Source organism: Mesoplodon densirostris, chromosome 9 (genome assembly GCF_025265405.1).
Source record: "Mesoplodon densirostris isolate mMesDen1 chromosome 9, mMesDen1 primary haplotype, whole genome shotgun sequence".
NCBI lineage: Eukaryota > Metazoa > Chordata > Mammalia > Artiodactyla > Ziphiidae > Mesoplodon > Mesoplodon densirostris.
Window position 1 is genome coordinate 28,910,489 of NC_082669.1, and position 18,305 is coordinate 28,928,793.

Genomic DNA, 18,305 nt, shown 5'->3' on the forward strand with positions numbered 1-18,305 from the left:
TTCAATCACAGGAAGGCTCTCTGAATCTCGGACCAGAGAAGCCGCTGGGGTGGGTATTACCAGGCAGTCACTCTCCCGCGGTCCCGTGCAGCCGGCGGCACACTGGCTGTGGCAGCAGTCGCTGGGGGACCTGCCGCGGCAGCGCCCGGAACACTGCTGGGCACAGATGACTTTGGTCACTGGAAAGAAGCAGAGGCCACCCGTGAGCTGAAGGGCCCGGGAGGGAGGAACGATGCCTTCCCCGGGACCTCGCAGAGCGCTTGCAAACGGCGGATGAAAGATGGATCCATTTGGTGATTCTGTGGCTTAAGTTCCCAAACATTCACATTCTGCTAAATTCAACTGAGTCTTGATCTTTCTTACTGTACTTTTTTTTCTACTACTTGTTTCTCATCACTTAGGAGAACTGACTCAGATCAACTCTGGACTTTCAGACTGCTAAATTAGATACCGATGAGAACTGAGTTTGGGGGTGGGTAACAGAAAGCATGTACAAAGAGCATGACGCCTGCCAGAAAGTAGTGTTTAAAAGGACCTAACAGTCACATCACAATTAGACTTAGTTTTCAAGCTGACAGGTCCCCAGATTCCTTGGCCATTCCTGCTCCCGAACTAGGATTCCCGCAGAAAAAAACCCCTTGAAGAAGAAGCTACTCTTGCTTCTCTGGAGGTGGGTACTCAAGAGAGGGGGCTGGGCAGGAGAGGCGAGGACATGAGAGGTGCCATGACTCAGGTAAATGGCTGGTACACGGGTGGCCCACTTGCACTGACTTACGACAGGATGGAGTGCCAACAACAGCCCGCGCTGGACTAACTGCACACGAGGAGATTTGCAAGACTGTCATTCACATAACTGCTAACATCTGGCCTTAAAATCAACAATGCTTTCGGAGTCTTCAAGGGGAAAACAAACGCAAGTGTAAGGGGAGAAGATGGCCAGTGAAACTCTGGTCCCCGACTCACATTTCTGGCAGTTCTCCTTCCCCGCACCCCAGCAGCTTCCATTAAGACAGACTGGATCACACTTTGGGCCTAAAATATAAAAGTAATTGTTAAATTCATATTTCAGGGAAAGGAAACAAGAAACTGATGGCCCCTTCTCAAGCCCCTAGGCAAAGCCACATCCTAGAAACAAGGAAGTGCTTTCAAATTTCTTATTCTGTTTGTTCAACTGGTTGGTTTGTAAGATGATTTAAAAAAAGACTCTCATGAGAAAAAAAAAAGAACCAGGTACTGCTTTTATTTACATTTCAGTTGTGGAAACTGAGGAGGAGAGCGATTATTGACTTGTCACAGGCCATGAAAACTGGGATTTAAATGGACTCATGGGTCCACATTTCAAATCTGCTTAGGCTTGGAGAATTTTCCAGCACCTCCCACAATGATGTTAAGGATGCCTCATCTGGGGGGATGGGGTATGTACCAACCACATTCGTGCCGTGTCCAATCCTCAGTGATCCCAGGAGTTGGGGCCCTGTAAATAAATACTCCTAGACTCCACGCCAAAGAGAGAGAGGCCTGGATGCCACACAAAGGGTAGGATGTGCACGGTCTGTGTCACCTGGTTGATTATCTAAAACTTCAGCTGTTAATTTGCAAGTTACTGTCTGAAAATATGTTAATTGATCAATCCATTCACGCAGTTTTTGTAAATGATTGACTATAAATGACAGCTACTAAGGGTTTTAATCTCATTAGCTGTGTTTTGTTTTCATTGGCATTAAGAAATCTGAAGACCAAGTCTTCTATATACAGACATAGAGAAGAGGTGACCACCAAATTTGTTAGAAAGAGATCAGCCATGCAGATCACTTCCATTTCAAAGACACAGTAACCAAGGGACTTAACATGTGTCCCAAAGTCTCCCACAGTCAGGAAGAATTCAGTCTCTGGGAGAATTTTGGTTTCAAACAGAAGAGCTGACGATTTGCCAAGTGATTTTTGGACCAGGGCACCCCTTCAATAAGACCGACAAGGTTTACAATCGCTCCCACGGGTGAAATGCATTAGTGCAATGCTGGCACTTCTCAGAATCCTGAAGGATGGGAGGATAAGCCCCAAATGGATGGTGTGGGCTGTACACTGTGAAGAGAGACAGATGGAGATGGAGACAGAGAGAGAGAAAGAAACTAAGAGGAAAGAGCAAGAGTAACACATAGATATGTTCCAAGTGGTTGTGTCTGTACAATGATATCACGTTATCTTTCGTTTTTACCCGATACTTCCCCATATTTTCCAAATGTCTATTATAAGCATATAATATGTTTATAAAAGAAAATATTTAAAATAAAAACGTTTAATGGCATCTTTCTGTAACACAGGAAAACATCTGCCAATCAAGGAATTCAAAGTCTGCTTATGATTCTATTCTTAACCTTCTGTGACAAAAAAAGAATTAGACATTATTTAAAATACAGATAATAGAAAAAAGCAAGAAGAAGAAATAAGAATCATCCTGAGGTAATCAATATAGGCATATAAGTATATCTACATATAAGAATTAATATCACACTACACACTGTATTATAACTTAAAAAATAACTGATAAAACGTTATGACAATTTTTCCATGCCTTTAAAATATCCTTCTGGGACTCCCCTGGTGGCGCAGTGGTTAACAATCCACCTGCCAATGCAGGGTACATGGGTTCGATCCCTGGTCTGGGAAGATCCCACATGCCACAGAGCAACTAAGCCTGTGTGCCACAACTACTGAGCCTGTGCAGGACAGACTGAGAGCCATAACTACTGAAGCCCGTGCACCACAACTACCGAAGCCCGCGCACCTAGAGCCCGTGCTCCGCAACAAGAGAAGCCACTGCGATGAGAAGCCCATGCACCGCAACGAAGAGTAGCCCCTGCTTGCTGCAACTAGAGAAGGCTGGTGCGCAGCAATGAAGGCCCAAAGCAGCCAAAAATAGATAAATAAATTAAAAAAAAAGAAAAACCTGAAAAAAAGAGTAAATATCTTTCTACCTAACATGAATTTTTAATGGCATGGCTGAACCACAATTTATTTAACCAATCTCTTCTTTTTAGATACATAAGTTTCTCTCAAAATTTATTATAAACAAGGCTGTAAGGAACATTCTTGAACAAAAATATTTTTCTACATCACTTAATTTCCAATGTGACTAACCTAATATCCCTAGATCCTTTAAAAAAACCCTTAATAGTTCTGTCACTTTGATATATTTCCCTTAGTAGTGAAATCATTCCAGAACAATTTATTGAATAATGAATTCTTTTCTTATTTGCTTGCAATGTCATTTCTTTATGGACATTTGATTCAGTTAGGCTTATTCTTATTATCTTATTCTTATTTGTATATGTCTACTCTTAAACCAATACCATATTGGTTTCAAGTTCATAGCTTTGTAATATTTGAATCTTGTTATTGCATAAACCTGTCCACCATTCTTCTTTCCCAACACTTTCTTGCCAGGTCTTTCCCACAGCTGTGGTGTGAGAGGGCAGATATGCCACTTTGGGTTGCCTGATCTGGTCCATGGCAAACCCGTATTAGGCTCACAGCCTTTCCATGTCAGTTTTTCTTGTTATAAATATACACAATTTAACCTCCCCCACTGTCCATCAGAGAGCTGAGGAAAGGCTAACCTCGATCTCTGGATAATATAAAATTTTGCATTGTAAAAGAAAGCTTTTGGTTTCTTGCAAACATAGTAGGTATCATGCTGAGTGTCTGTTGGAATAATACATTTTCAAAACCAAAGGGCTCAATACCCATGTTCACAGCAGCATTTTATTCACAACTGTCAAAAGGTGGAAGCAACTCAAGCAACTCAAGTGTTCATTGACAGATGAATGAATAAACAAATGGAATAGTATTCAGCCATATTAGGGAAGGAAGTTCTGACACATGCTATAACTTGGATGGCTCTTCAAGAAGAGCCACTGTGCTCAGTGAAAGAAGCCAGTCACAAAAGGACAAATACAATGTGATTCCACTCATACAGGGCACCTAAAGTCGTCCAATTCATAGAGACAGAAAGTAGGATGGTGGATGCAGGGGCTGGGAGTGGGGAGTTAGTGTTCAATGGGGACAGAGTTTCAGTTTGGCAAGATGCAGAGAGATAAATGGTGGTGATGGCTGCACAACGACGTGAATGTACTTAATGCTACTGAACTGCACACTTAAAAATGGTTAAGATGGGGACTCCCCTGGTGGCACAGAGGTAAAGAACCCGCCTTCCAATGCAGGGGACGTGGGTTCTACTCCTGGTCAGAGAACTAGATCCCACATGCATGTCGCAACTGAGAGTTCGCATGCCACAACTAAGGAGCCTGTGAGCCGCAACTAAGGAGCACAGGTGCCACAACTGAAGGAGCCAGTGAGCCGCAACTAAGGAGCCTGCCTGCCACGACTAAGACCAGCATAACCAAGATAAATAAAATAAAGAAAATTAAAGAAAAAAAGTTCACCACAAAAATACACAAAAGGAAAAAAGGTCCTTATTTTAAAAAAACAATGATTAATATGGTAAATTTTATGTTAAGGGTATTTTATCATAATCAATCAATCAAATCAAAGAAAAAACCAAAAAACAAAGCAGCTCCAGTTGATTTTTTTTTTTTTCTTTTTTTGCGGTACGCGGGCCTCTCACTTTTGTGGCCTCTCCTGTTGAGGAGCACAGGCTCTGGACGCGCAGGCTCAGCGGCCATGGCTCACGGGCCCAGCCGCTCTGCGGCATGTGGGATCCTCCCGGACCGGGGCATGAACCTGTGTCCCCTGCATCGGCAGGCGGACTCTCAACCACTGCGCCACCAGGGAAACCCTCCAGTTGATTTTTATGATCCATATTATCTCCAAATTCTGAGACCAAAAAACCCCCCAAAAACCCCCAAAAAGCAAAAACAAAAAAAACACCCATGCATCCACTGCATAGTTGTAGGGAAACGATGATGGCTTCTTATTTTCAAGACTGAAAGGTCAGCGAGATCAGGAAGGCAGCCGGCTAAGTGGAGCTTAGGGTCCTCAGAGTCTCCCACTGCCAACAGCGCTAATGGGGCAGCCCTGACTTGCAGCCTGGCCCTGGCCAGCCTCTCCCTTGCATGGGCTGCTTTACTGATGAATGGCAGGGACTAGGTAACGGGAACTAGTTAAATATGCACAAACTCGTCCCCATATGCTCCCCAATTTTGTTGGGGGCTCCATGTGGGAGTGCCCAGGCCCATCAGCAGGAGGGTAGAGTTCAGCCCCAAAGCTTCCAGAGGGCCTGGCGCTACTTTGAGCCTCAGCAGCAAGTCAGAAGCTCACAAAAGCCTAGTCAGTCTCCTCACACAAGATGTGAGAAGCCCCCGCGCCAGGACTGACAGGACGGGCTCTTAACGCCACATGAGGGCTTAGCTGTCCTGGGGTGCGGGTGGGGGGCGGGTGATCTGCCAGCAGGGGAGCTGTCACCGTGAAAAACAGATTTTTTTCCCCTCTGTCTTCTAGTGAGCATATAATCTGTTTACTATCAATATTTACTTTTGTATTAGATTAATGTAACGTAATGTTAACTCTGCTTTCTCTGATCCCCACCCCAGCTCCACAGCTCTGCCCCGCTTAGGAGCTGCAGGTTGGGGGCAGGGGTCATTGTGGAACACTTACATCTGCTCGGCTGGTTCTGAAATTCAATCGACATATTGCTTAGAAAGTCGATGTTGACGATGTCCCTCCACTGGACTGTCTCCATGTTGCAGAGGACAGGGTTGTTGCTGAATCGCACGGCGCCTTGCAGGATCTCTGCGTGAGAAAGGAACCCCTATGAGCAAATGTGCCATCTCTCCTAAATTCTCCTGAAGTATGCGTGCGTTTCTTCACATTTTGCCTTCTGCTAAAAGATGGCAACCTGCGAATGAGATTCCCCTTGGAACTTCACCGGGGGCAGTGGAAGATGACCTGATGGACTCCTCTGTGGAAGAAGAGTCAGGGTTCCCCTGCACTGGGTCTTTGAACCATGAATGATCAGAATTTCGAAATATGGGGAGGAAAGAAGATAATGCTTTAGTCACTTAGCATAAACGACAAGTGTACGGTGAGTCGGTGGTTCCCAGGGAGGTTGGTCTGGGCTGGACCGGAATGACCGTGTGATGATGACGTGAAAGGGCAGACGCAACAGGAAGGGTGGGTGGAAGGGAGGATGCTGGGAGGGGCTTTGGGGGGCATTTGGTTGGAGAAAAGGGGGTGGGAGTGAGGTGCAGCAGAAGGGTCTGTACGTGTGAGGAAGAGACGGGACGGGTGCCGGGAACGCCCAGATGTAAACCTGTTCAGCTGTTCAAAGGATGGGGAGGACATGAAACATCAGGGGTGACAAGAAAAGTCAAGCCTGAGCAGAGGACAAGCGTTTCATCCGTGACATTTGCGTAAACGTTTCCTGAATGACTTGTGTAACACAGAGCACATCAGCAAGAGCTGCGGGGTCAGCGGAGATGAGTGATTTCTGTCGGTCCCTTTCTAAGAAGAGACGTGCGTGGGAGACACAGTTAATGACCTCGCGTCCACAGAGGACCACGACTCACAACAGGGCTGGGGCCAGTTGGGCTGTACGCATGACCTGAGCTAATCCTCACACGGGTCTCTGACTGTGACTCAAATCTAGATACAAAGGTAATGCCCAGCATGCCACAGCGGGAAAAGGACGTGGCAGAGGAAGGGTTCTCCGTGGGAAGCTCTCTGAGGCTGATGGAAACAATGACATTTCCTGAAGGCTGACGGGAGCACGTGGAGGAACCCGAGGGAGGGAGAGCGGGCGCTGCGGGCTCCAGGGGACGCACAACCGCAGCAGAGGCCCCGAGGGCTGGGGGGGGGGGCGGTTCCTTCAGCAGACGTCGGTGGGGGTGGGGGTGGGTGGTGGGGCGGGAGCTACAGAGGGAGGCTGGGGGGTCGGAAAGGGAGGTTTGGATGCGAAGTCAGAGACGGCAGCAGGACAGCCAAGTGAAAACGTTCCCCAGGAGGAAGCCAGAGTCAAGGGATAAACTGGTGAGAGGTCAGCACTGGAGACGCAGAAGAGAGACGTCAGGGCAGCGGGACCCTCGGGACGACAGATCAGGGGCCGGGAGAGCGCCAGCGGGGAGGCCGAGGGCCCGACAGAAGCCGCGGGCAGTGTGGCGAGCAGCAGAGACCCGCGTTGGTTATCAAAAACAGTGTGTAATTCTCGTCCAGTAACCCACATTAGAGGATTTTTCAATAACATGAAATAATCGGGATTGATACTACCCCAATACCCACAACGGAAATAATACCAAACGAAGAAACGGCTGCCCAGCGCTTTATCTGGAATAATTCACTTAGTCTTCTCAGCCACCCTCGGAAGTCTGTCACCATTGTTCATCTCCACTTTTTTTTTTTTTTTTTTTTTTTTTTTTGCGGTACGCGGGCCTCTCACTGCTGTGGCCTCTCCCGTTGCGGAGCACAGGCTCCGGACGTGCAGGCTCAGCGGCCATGGCTCACGGGCCCAGCCGCTCCGCGGCATGTGGGATCTTCCCGGACCGGGGCATGAACCCGTGTCCCCTGCATCGGCAGGCGGACTCTCAACCACTGTGCCACCAGGGAAGCCCCATCCCCATTTTTGAAGACACAGAGAACACGCTCCCGGGTGCCTGGCTGGTGAGCGATGGAGCCGGGGCTGGCACCCGACAGTCCGCTCCCACCCACCTCTGCCTGTCGCCACGAGACAGTGGCAGCGTGAGGCAAGATGGGCATCCAGGCGGGCCGAGCACAACCGAGCACGGACAGCACAACCCAGCGCCAGAGCTGCGCCCAGCAGGTGAGGGGATGGGAAGCCCTAAGGCCGCCTCCTGAATGCAGAGCCCAGGAGGCAACCTGGAGAGCAGACGTCAGGCTCCATGGGGCTTGGACACTCAGCCATCCCAGCACCGCGGCCTGGGACCAGGCCCCTCCCTGCCCAGCGCCCTCACTTTGTCGTGCATCCTCTGCTCTCATCCCCCATTTGGGGTCGGCCCCCTGGCTCGTCAGAGCTGTGTGGAAGATGCAAAGGCGAGGGCTCTGGGGCCACAGGCTGGGTGGCCATCCCCGGCCATCTTTTCGCTCATGTGGGACTTCTCGCTCATGTGGGACTTCAGGAGGGTTACTTTGCCACCATTTCTTTATCTGTAAAGTGGCAGAGCTAACACTTGCTTTCAAGGAAGGTTGTGGGCATAAAATGAAGTTACCAATTTAACACGGCTGGCACTGCACCTGCCGCGTGGTGAGGGCATGATTACTGTTACCTTCAATTTTTAAAAATCAACTTGACGTCCTTTCTTCATCTTCTGTAGTTTCCTCTCACAGAACTCACAAAAGTGCCCTACTCACAAGAACTCAAACTTCTCCTGTAATACCTTTATTCCTTATCCTTAACTTAAAAATGGCTTTCTGGATAACAGCATTAATCTGGAAAATGTCTCAAATAATTGATTTTTTTAATGTATGTCCCTTATACCTGAGGTCCAGGTAGTAAGACTGGCAGACTACCTAAGCATTCCAGCTCCGGTCACCTGGTCATACTCTCTTTTTTTCCAGAAACTTTACCACTTTTTATGAACTCTCTGGATACTTTTCCACGAACCAGGGAGAACTGGTACTTGGCTTAAATCTTCCCTTCCCACCCCACCATCTACTATCTTCTTAGCACCTTCCACCTGCTGTATCTTGCACATGGCTGGCATGCAAATACATCTGTGTCTGATGAATAAATGTCTTCTCTGAATGGAATTCAGAAAAGCACCAAGTCTGCTGAGTACCATCCGAGGTCACTCTCTGCATTTACAGCCTCCCCATTCCCTGGCCTCTCACCCTGTAAGTTTCTCATGGGCAACTCCCTCAGTCCCGTTTTATTTGCACCGTAGTTGGATAAGACCGCTAAGGCATGGGTGTTTTCATAGAGCACATTTCCTCTGATGATCTGCAGCTTTTCCAAAGGAATCTTCTCCACTGTGTTGAGCGCAATGAGTACATAGCCAGCAACCTCCTGGATGGTCTGAGGAGATAAAACATAAACATATTATTTCTCTTCTGAGGAACTCACGAATGCAAGATCTGAAATGGGTCCAGAGAGCCCAGGACACCTAGCTGAACAGGAGTGGTTGACAGATGCGAAGCACGTAGGTGATGACCACTGGATACCATGGGAGGTGACAGAATTTACAATGATTCCTGCATTTTTACCTCTTGAGCTTGATAACAATAACAAAGGACCATGTGTATTACTTAGGAAAGCTGTGACTTTCATTTTGCTTGCTGTTCAACACACTGAGATGAAAATGGAAATGTTTTATTAATTTATTTTCTATCTGTCTTTCAGGTTTTCTTATATAAAAAAAAATAAACCCAGAAGAAAACCAATCAAATCCTAAATTTACACCAAACTCAGAAGCCTTCAGGGCTGATTCCCATTGGCTCGTTAGAGCCTACTGTGAAACATTTGGGAATTTTGTGAATGAGTTGTTAAACTCTTGGTAGCTGGAAATCAACCATGGTGGGGGTATTTATACCCAGGAAATAGGCAAATGCTACAAAGCAGGAGTTTTTTTCTTTTTCTTTTTTTTTTTTTTAAAAAAAGCCAGTATGTCAGGATACCATGGTTGAAGTGACGGTTAAAAGATTAGTGTCCACGATGATAGCAGAATGCCAGACTAGTCTGTTTCTCTTTGTTGTTCTTTTATAGGTATAACTTGACACTAGCTGGTAAAGTGGCCTTTTATAAAACTTGCATGTGTAGGTCCCTAGGACTTATAATTGCCACAGCAAAAGTAAATACACTGCCAGTTAAATTCTGCCAAGGCCTTTATCTACTTATATTGACTTCTACTATATTTGGGTAAGAATCAAATTCATTGAACTAACCTTTAGGAAAGAAAGGTTGTAACTACTTTGCATGTAGGTAATTTCCAAATTCCCAAGGACCACCTCACAGTTATTGAACATCCTCTGGAGGCTCAGAAAGTGGTCTTCAAAAGTGCCCAACTGGGTGAGCTTGTTACTTGTCCCCTGGCAAACTGGAAAAGAGACGAAAAAAGGTATCACATGTAATGCCAAGTAGAAGAGCAAAACTAAAATAAAACGTTATTCGCAATCTTCAGCTAACTGCACACTTCAGTGACTTACGACAGATATTCTGATTGAAGGCCACTCAGGACAAATGTGACGAAAATGTTTAAAAGTTTATATAAGGTGCAGTTCATAATAAGGACTAGTTCATCTCTATAATGCATGGAATTGTTTAAAACTATTAAAAGTTCAAGGGGAGACAGATGAGAATTCTATGAAAATCGTTAAGATAAAACAGTCTACAAGAGCTTTAGTAAACAAAAAATACATATCATAATATGCAACTCAGCATTATAATGATGAGTTAACAACTATATAATGAACTTTTTACTTTGCAAAAAATAGCATGTCACATTATTGCGTGCTCAAAGAATATTTACAGACATATTTTCTGACCATTGTACAACCTAAAATCAATGACAAGAGTATAAATTGAAACCCACTGGCTGGAGATGAAAAATATTCTAAACGAATGCACCAAAGAATAAAATCAAATATTATATAACATTTAGAAAATGATGACATGAAAACATATTTAAAAAACACACTCAGCTACTAAGAAACCAACATGCCTTTGTGTTTGCCTACACTCCAAGGAGCCCACCCACCCAGGCACAGGTCCAAGGGTTTTGTATCCCCTGCCGGGATGTGGCCTTGGCACGGTTAACTCCCTGATGTTTTCAGGTATCAAACTTAATATAGGAAAACACTTTAAATTAGGGGACAAAGTTAGACTATGAAAATACATTTGGTAGTCTACCTTTAAAAGCAAAGGAGAGGATTATAATAAAGCCATGTTTATAAACCTAGCTCTTTGAACAACATGTACAGGCAAGCATAAGAAAACAAAGAGGTTCGGGGCTTTTGAAGCAGGGAGCTGTTAAGAGACTGTACTTTGAACCCAAGTTATCGTAAGTGAAGAAATATGGCCCCTGGCTTTGGAGGTTAGATTCAGACCAGGCCAGGCTCTTCCACGGATGCAATCTGCAACCAGGTGGTTGAGGACAACACCAAGGCCAGAGTCAATAGGCAGGGACTTCCTTCAGGAACTCTTCTTGAGTCTTCATTTCTCTTTGATAGGTCCTGTGTCCCCTCCCCACAGAGGTGTTCTGAAGAGCGTCACCGTCCGCTCTTGCATTTTAGTGCCCCGGCAGCGAGCACATGTTCAGATACCACACAATCAATGCAAAGCATTAACACCAACAGTAAATATGAAACAACCCTTACTTCCTCTTTAACTATGTGGGGATTTCCCTCTTTTCCCCTTCTGTGGTCTCATTCAAATCTGGTGGTAGAGAGAACGTTCACACGGGAACTGTGACGGCCCACAAGACAGAGCTCCCCGGCACTGGCTCCAGGGCACAGTGATTCCATCACTCTTCCAACCATAACATGGGATGGACCCAACATCTCTGGCTGCTTTCACCCAGGAGTGTGGACCACTCTGATGGGAACCTCAAGTTGGAACCGCTGTACACAGTTGGCTGCAATGCATGTGGACGGGGCCAGACTGACTTCCCGATTCTAAGGTCCTTAAAGATGCCACCACCAATGGAGGTACAGGGTTTTGACGATAAAGGGTGACCTTTCCGTCGGCACACCTTGGAACAAAAGCTGCCTTCCAGCTGACAGACCATGGTCTCTAAATTTCAGCCTAACCGGTCAGCTCTGGTCTAGGGAGCCCCAAGTATTGATCATGGCCTTCACACCAGCCAGGTGACCAGTATTGACTAGAATTGGAGCGTCTCTTCTGTACACAGAAGGATGAAAACAACCCCAGCTACTTTCATTTTAAAGGCTCAGGGGTACTAGCTTGTAAATTTCTCTTCGCTGAACCAAAGAATTTTTATTATTAAATCACGCAAAAGTGACTTTCATCAGTAGAAAAGGAAAACATGCCACGTCAGTTTAGCCTGTTATAGAAGAAAATAATTGCAAAAAGACTGTACTTGTGTTGTCATTCACTCATTCAAAAAGTGCTGAATGAGTATTTATTTGATGAATACCTACCATGACCCTTCACTGTTTACAATTAGTATGAATTACTTTTACATTCATAAAGGATCCTGTGTCTGGAAGATAAGAGCAACATTACACATTGTTGATATGAAGGTTAATTTGTAAAACATTTTGAGAAGCAACTGGACAACCTGTGTAAACAAATAAATATGCTTAAATTCCGTGTCATGATGTTCCACTTTGGAAAACCTATTTTGAGGAAATAGACCTAAACTGTCAGGCAAGATGTTGATTTATTTTTTAATAATGGCAAAAAATTGTCCAACTGTCCAACATGTTTATCCCTGAGAAAAAGCAGTTGACACGCTATTTGATTCAGCTTAAGGCAAGTCCATCTTGAGTTCTGTTCTGGGGTTAATTACTAAAGTATCAAAAGAAAATTTTACAAGGCTGTTTCTTCTGAGGCTTCCCCTGTCATGTGCCCAAAAGGAGACAGCAAATCTAGGGTGAGGATGGGAATGGCCTGGCCTAGGTTTCTTGACTGAACAAAGTATAATCTTGGTTCCACGTTTATACCAGATATCTCATGTTACGTAATATAAAGCAGTGAGAACATTTAAATGTGAGGCTATTGAATCAGTCATATTAAAAAGTAAAAATCACTAACTAGTGAGGCAGATTTAAGACAAAACTGCCAGAGTGAGAGTCCTTAGCTCAGCCAGAAGAAAGTTTCTTGGTCAGCCCTTCATCCTTATGCAACACTGAACGACTTCCCCGAGCTCTACGCCACGCTTTCCTCAAGTACAGACTTGGTGAAAACAATCCTGGCCTCCCAGAATGGTTCTGAGGATTGACTGAACACAAAAGCTTCAACTTTCTTTTGTTACAGCTAACTACTGGGAACTGTGACGGCTGTTTGACATAAGGTGCCTCTGGACAGACATTGGGGGCCTCTGTGGACGTGTCCTTGTCCTAAGGTGCTGTCTGAACTGGGCATGTTTGGATCTGCCGATTGGCTTGCTCAAATACTGGGCATTAAACAGAGTTACTTTATTCTCTGTCTGAAGAATATTTATCCAATCATAAGAAGAAAGAAAAGGAAATACATTGTACTTTAAGAATTTCATGAAAATATGCATTTAGGCATATTTAAGCAATTTATTCAAATAGAAATTTAATATTACCTTAGGGTTATGAAGCTGAAAACCAGACAATTAAAAGTGTTTGTGAAGCTCCGTACAGTATACTAGGGATTTGCTCTCCCTCCTGCAAATGTGAAGACAAATCCTACTGAACCAAGAGCAGCAGGGCCCGCAAAGCACTTAGCTTTTCACCTTCACAGTTTATTACGACGATTCATAAATGGACAGAAGAGCTAAAAGAATTGTACTGTGAACATCCTTAAAGTAGCATTTTACTACGTTTACTTTATCACGTATCTATCCATCTTATTTTTTTTGATGCATTTTAAAGTAAGGTACAGATGTCGGTACCCTTCACCCTGACATGCCACTGGTTACAGTTCAAGATGAGTGGACAGCTGTTGTCGAGGTAATATCACAAACAGTGAGATAATCAGTCTTAAGTGTAGCATCGATGAGTTTCAACAAATGCATGCACCCGTGTAACCTGTTACCCCTGGAACATCATGGTCACCCTAGGAGCTCCCTCACGGCCCCGCCCCGACAATCCCTGCCCCAGACACCACACACCGCAATTTGTTTTCACTTAGAATAGTTCTGCCTGTTTGGGGACCTCGTTCTCCTGGAATCACGCAGCACCGTCCTTTGGTGTCAGGTCTCCTGCACAGCAGGCGTTTCTGAGATTCATCCTGGTGCTGGGCTTCACATGGCTTCCAGGGAGTCTTGTGGGAAGTTATCTGCGTATTACACTTGGACACTGAGGGCTGATCCAGAGTCAGGCTGTTCTTTTTCTCAAGAACCCCCCCAATTATCTTAACTGAAAATATAACGATCTGCCTCCTTTAAGTCTTGGGATACCCCTGATGTGAGGGGGAGAGGCTGTGGCTTTCCTGTGTCATTGTGGGAGTGGGCCCTTCTCTTTGCCCACAAGCCTGGGCAAATGTGTATGGCTGATTAAGACACAGCATGAAAACAGGTTTCTCCAGATTTCTCCAAATCCACTTAGACGCTTGTGGAATTGCCTAAGTAAACTCATAATTGTTTTAATTTGTTTTCTCTACACTTCAACGGCAACCAAAGTCACTGGGTTCTTGCCAATCTATCCCCTTCTCCGAAGTTGTCTGTTTTTATTGTTGCCCCATTTTCCACAGAGCACCTCATTTTGAAGCAGAAATCACATTGCACTGCTCTTGGTTTGAACGATCCAGGTTTCCCAGTATCATCAGAACAGGGGATGGACCCCTGCCCGCGGCCTCCCCACCTCCTCTCAGGCTCCCTCCCCCGTCCACTGGCCCAGCCACGTATGTTCTCCCCCGACACACACCCCCACCCCCGTTTCTCCTGGGCGCCAGGTTCCTGCTCCCTTCAGGGCTGTTCCATCTGCTTGGAATGCTCTTCCCTTTCTCCCCAGCTCTTTGCATCTTTGTCTCCCTTTTTATCACTGAGATTCCAACTCAGTGGACATGACATCCCTTCAGAAAAACCTGTCTGGAACCAGAGTAGCTTAAGGCCCCACCATTGCATTCTATCACATTTTCCTGATTTCTTTTCTTCTTAGCATTTATCGCTACTTAAAATTATTATTTGTTTATGCAAATATACACACAGAATGGGGAGAGGTGGAATATGTACAGATATATCTCACTGGACTGACTGCTGGGATGTGAATACACATGTTGCATTTACATTTTAGACGTGGAAGCAATGGGTCAATGGTGGCCATGTGACCAAAGCCTTGGATGACTTGACACGGGTCCCTCTGCCTGTCCTGTTTCCGTGTGTCTGCTGGTGGTGGAGGAGGGCGCAGGATGTCTCAGAAGAGTGCCAGTCCTCACAACTTTCTGGAGGGTTATCGTAAAATCTTTCTAGGCTAGATAACATATTTGATTAAGCTTTAAAAGCCAGAGGAAGATTTTGCCCACTTTCATCCTGAGAAGGTTTAAGGAAATCTCAAATAAGATATTTACATAATGAATTTAAAAATAAATAAGGAAAAGATACTCAGAATTTGCTAGAGGTTTCATCGTATCAGGATTTATCATTTCTTTTGCCTTACTGAAACTGTATTATGGTGGCAATTTCAAAATGTACATGTATATACATTTCAACTATTCAAAAATGCACAGAAATATGACAGGAGGAAAATACACCTAACGCTGTTAACAACAGTCTTTCATGAATAGTGGGATTCTGGGTTTTTCTTATTTCCTCCTTACAGTTTCTCCATTTTTCAAATTTTCTATAGTGACCATATATTTCTTTATAATAAAACATTATCGAGGAGATAATTTACAAAAATCTGTGTTGAACAAGGCCAAAAGAAGGACATTTTTAATAAAATACACTTCATAAAAATGGAGAAATGATTTTCAAAGTTTTGCATGTTAAACGGCTTTATGAAAGTGGTTTAAAAATTAGAAATAACTGAATGAAGTACTATATATAGAAAGTGTTATAAAGGCGAGTAAGCTGCAGCTTGTGCATGTCCGTGTTCTTCAGAACAGCTGCATATGGCAGCCCCTGGGAAACGCCATGCATTGCACACACATGGTTTCTCCTCAGATGATGACAGAATTGAAGAGTTCCCAAGTTCCATTTTCTTCCTGATCTATCAATACAATTTTCCATTTCGGGGAGCAGAGAGTAAGTTTATTCCATAGAAAAATGTTATAAATTGTGATTACGGCACCCGACTAGCCTGTGAAACTTATTTAATCCACACAACAGTTTGTAGGAAACTAGATCTACAGTTCAGTTATAATGAAATAATTGGGAAAATAATAAGAGTAAATACAAAATAGTATTTAAATTTTCACTGTGTGTTTAATCAAAGGTTTTGTGGAAGGGGGAAAGTCTCATTTTAATTTTGAAAAAGATTTTTCTTTATTTTCCAAAACTTTATATTTTATTAGTAGTTCCCTATTTTATCATATTTGATTTCATAACTAATACATAGTTCTCAGTTTGTAGGCATCCAAAGATTGTTGTCAAACTGAATTTCAATCTACATTGCAACTTGTAATATGCACAAGTAATACTCAAAAAGTCCTCTTAAATACTTGATAATTTGCCATGTGCGTTATAATATGCCTACTGGACTAAACATGCCAAGCCTCGGCATGTCCAACACATTTGCAAACTCAGGTAGCTCTAATTAAGTTAACAAGCAGAAGACTCTAAAATTACACTTATTTTATTTTTGAGTTGGGGCACAGAATACCAAAACTGGTTGATTTCCTTCCTCATGATTCTCCTCCTAGCCATTAAAATAAGCCCAAGCCCAGTTTATGACTTTTAAAAAATACTCTGAGTTAGGACACCTGTGCATATTGTATCCGCTTTCTTGGGAGTTAACTGATGTTTATGGATCCCGGGAAGGCCAGTTCTGGGAGGGGCTGTGGAAGGTTTCCAGTGACAGCATCAAACATCCGCCCCATCAGTGTGAAGACTGTGATGTATCATTATGGGATGATCGCCAGCCAGTTATCGCAACTCTCTGGGTCTCGGTGTTCCCACTGGTTAAAATCAGACCAGCGTGATGCATTTGACAGGGTAGTTGTGGGAAGTCATGAGACCGTGGACATGAATGTGCTTCATAAATCACAAATCTCTCTAAATACAAATCGTGTCTGACACTAAGGCTAGACCATAGCAGTATTCCCAGTAGCCAAATCACTGCAGTCTATTTCTGCCTATGTGTCTTCAAGGATACCAGCAAACTATCCCCCTGCTTACCCCCCACCAGGATTTCTTTTTTAAATACAGTCAACAGAATTTTTTTTTTTTTTTTTTTTTTTTTTTGCGGTACACGGGCCTCTCACTGTTGTGGCCTCTCCCGCTGTGGAGCACAGGCTCCGGACGCGCAGGCTCAGCGGCCATGGCTCACGGGCCCAGCCGCTCCGCGGCATGTGGGATCTTCCCGGACCAGGGCATGAACCCGTGTCCCCTGCATCGGCAGGCGGACTCTCAACCACTGCGCCACCAGGGAAGCCCCACTCAACAGAATTTGATGAGTTGTGTTGAAATTTGGGATGCTTTGAAATTCTGAAATTAAAGATATCACTTTTCAGGGCCTCCCTGGTGGCGCAAGTGGTTGAGAGTCCGCCTGCCGATGCAGGGGATACGGGTTCGTGCCCCGGTCTGGGAGGATCCCATATGCCGCGGAGCGGCTGGGCCCGTGAGCCATGGCCGCTGAGCCTGCGCGTCCGGAGCCTGTGCTCCGCAACGGGGGAGGCCACAACAGTGAGAGGCCTGCATACCGCAAAAAAAAAAAAAAGATATCACTTTTCATTTTTATAGGATGCTGTCCAGAGAATGGTCCTGACAATGGAAATGAAAAATCTTGAATCACAGGGCTGGCCATCAATTCAATTTTTATAGGTAGTTGAATGGCGGGTAGATCAGAAATGAATTTTACCTATTTTGGACTATCAGAATGGAGTTGGACCGGAGAAGATTTCAGAAAGCCATACTGATCTTTTATTCATTCAGTCCAATAAATCTCTTTTGAGTACTTGGCAACACGTTCTGTCTCTGGTCATCTGTATTTTAAATACATGGACATGTACTGAATGAAAATTCATGGATGGATGAATGATACATATCAGATTATACATCAGAATCTATATCAGGTAACATAGAACTAGACCTCTATGGGACTGGAGTGTTCCTTGACTGAATGTTGAATGCTGAGCAGGGTGCCCTGAGGAAAGGACAGAAGGCTGGATTTGGTTTAAAATCTCTCTATGTGAAAACATAACAAGACTGAATTTAGTGTGTCTGGCTGTTCCTTTCTAGATATATTGTAGTAAGCGCCTCCTCCCGACCCGGGTTCTGTTTTTCTAATCTCCTAGCTGGGGACTATTGCTTACTCATGCTCAGGGCTCTCTCTCTGCACACAGGCATACTTCTGAAGTGAGCAATGCCACTTCCCCTCCAAAGGTCCGCTGGCCAAACCGCTGCTTGGACGCTTTGCCCGCACAGCGATTTGGGTGCTTCTGACCTATTTCTTCAGAGCCCCGTTGCGTTCCCAGGTGATGACTTCAGCCCGACTGGTGTGGGGCGGCACAGAGTCCACCATAAGATTAGTACTTGCCACTGCACAGTTGCAATGACAGTTTGCAAAGCTCTTCCTCAAGAAGGCGACCGCGG

The 18,305-nt window shown here is 44.7% G+C and overlaps 1 protein-coding gene across 1 annotated transcript in view; it reads right to left on the minus strand.

The window, feature by feature from the left end:
* The window catches only part of EGFR (epidermal growth factor receptor), a 197,785-nt gene that overhangs the window by 55,028 nt on the left and 124,452 nt on the right, over positions 1–18,305 (minus strand). The window contains exons 2-6 of the mRNA XM_060108784.1: positions 9,850–10,001; positions 8,800–8,983; positions 5,614–5,748; positions 964–1,032; positions 61–179 (exon numbers count right to left, since the gene is read on the minus strand). Of these exons, the coding sequence (XP_059964767.1) occupies positions 61–179; positions 964–1,032; positions 5,614–5,748; positions 8,800–8,983; positions 9,850–10,001 (659 nt within the window). The remainder of the gene's footprint in view (positions 1–60; positions 180–963; positions 1,033–5,613; positions 5,749–8,799; positions 8,984–9,849; positions 10,002–18,305) is intronic.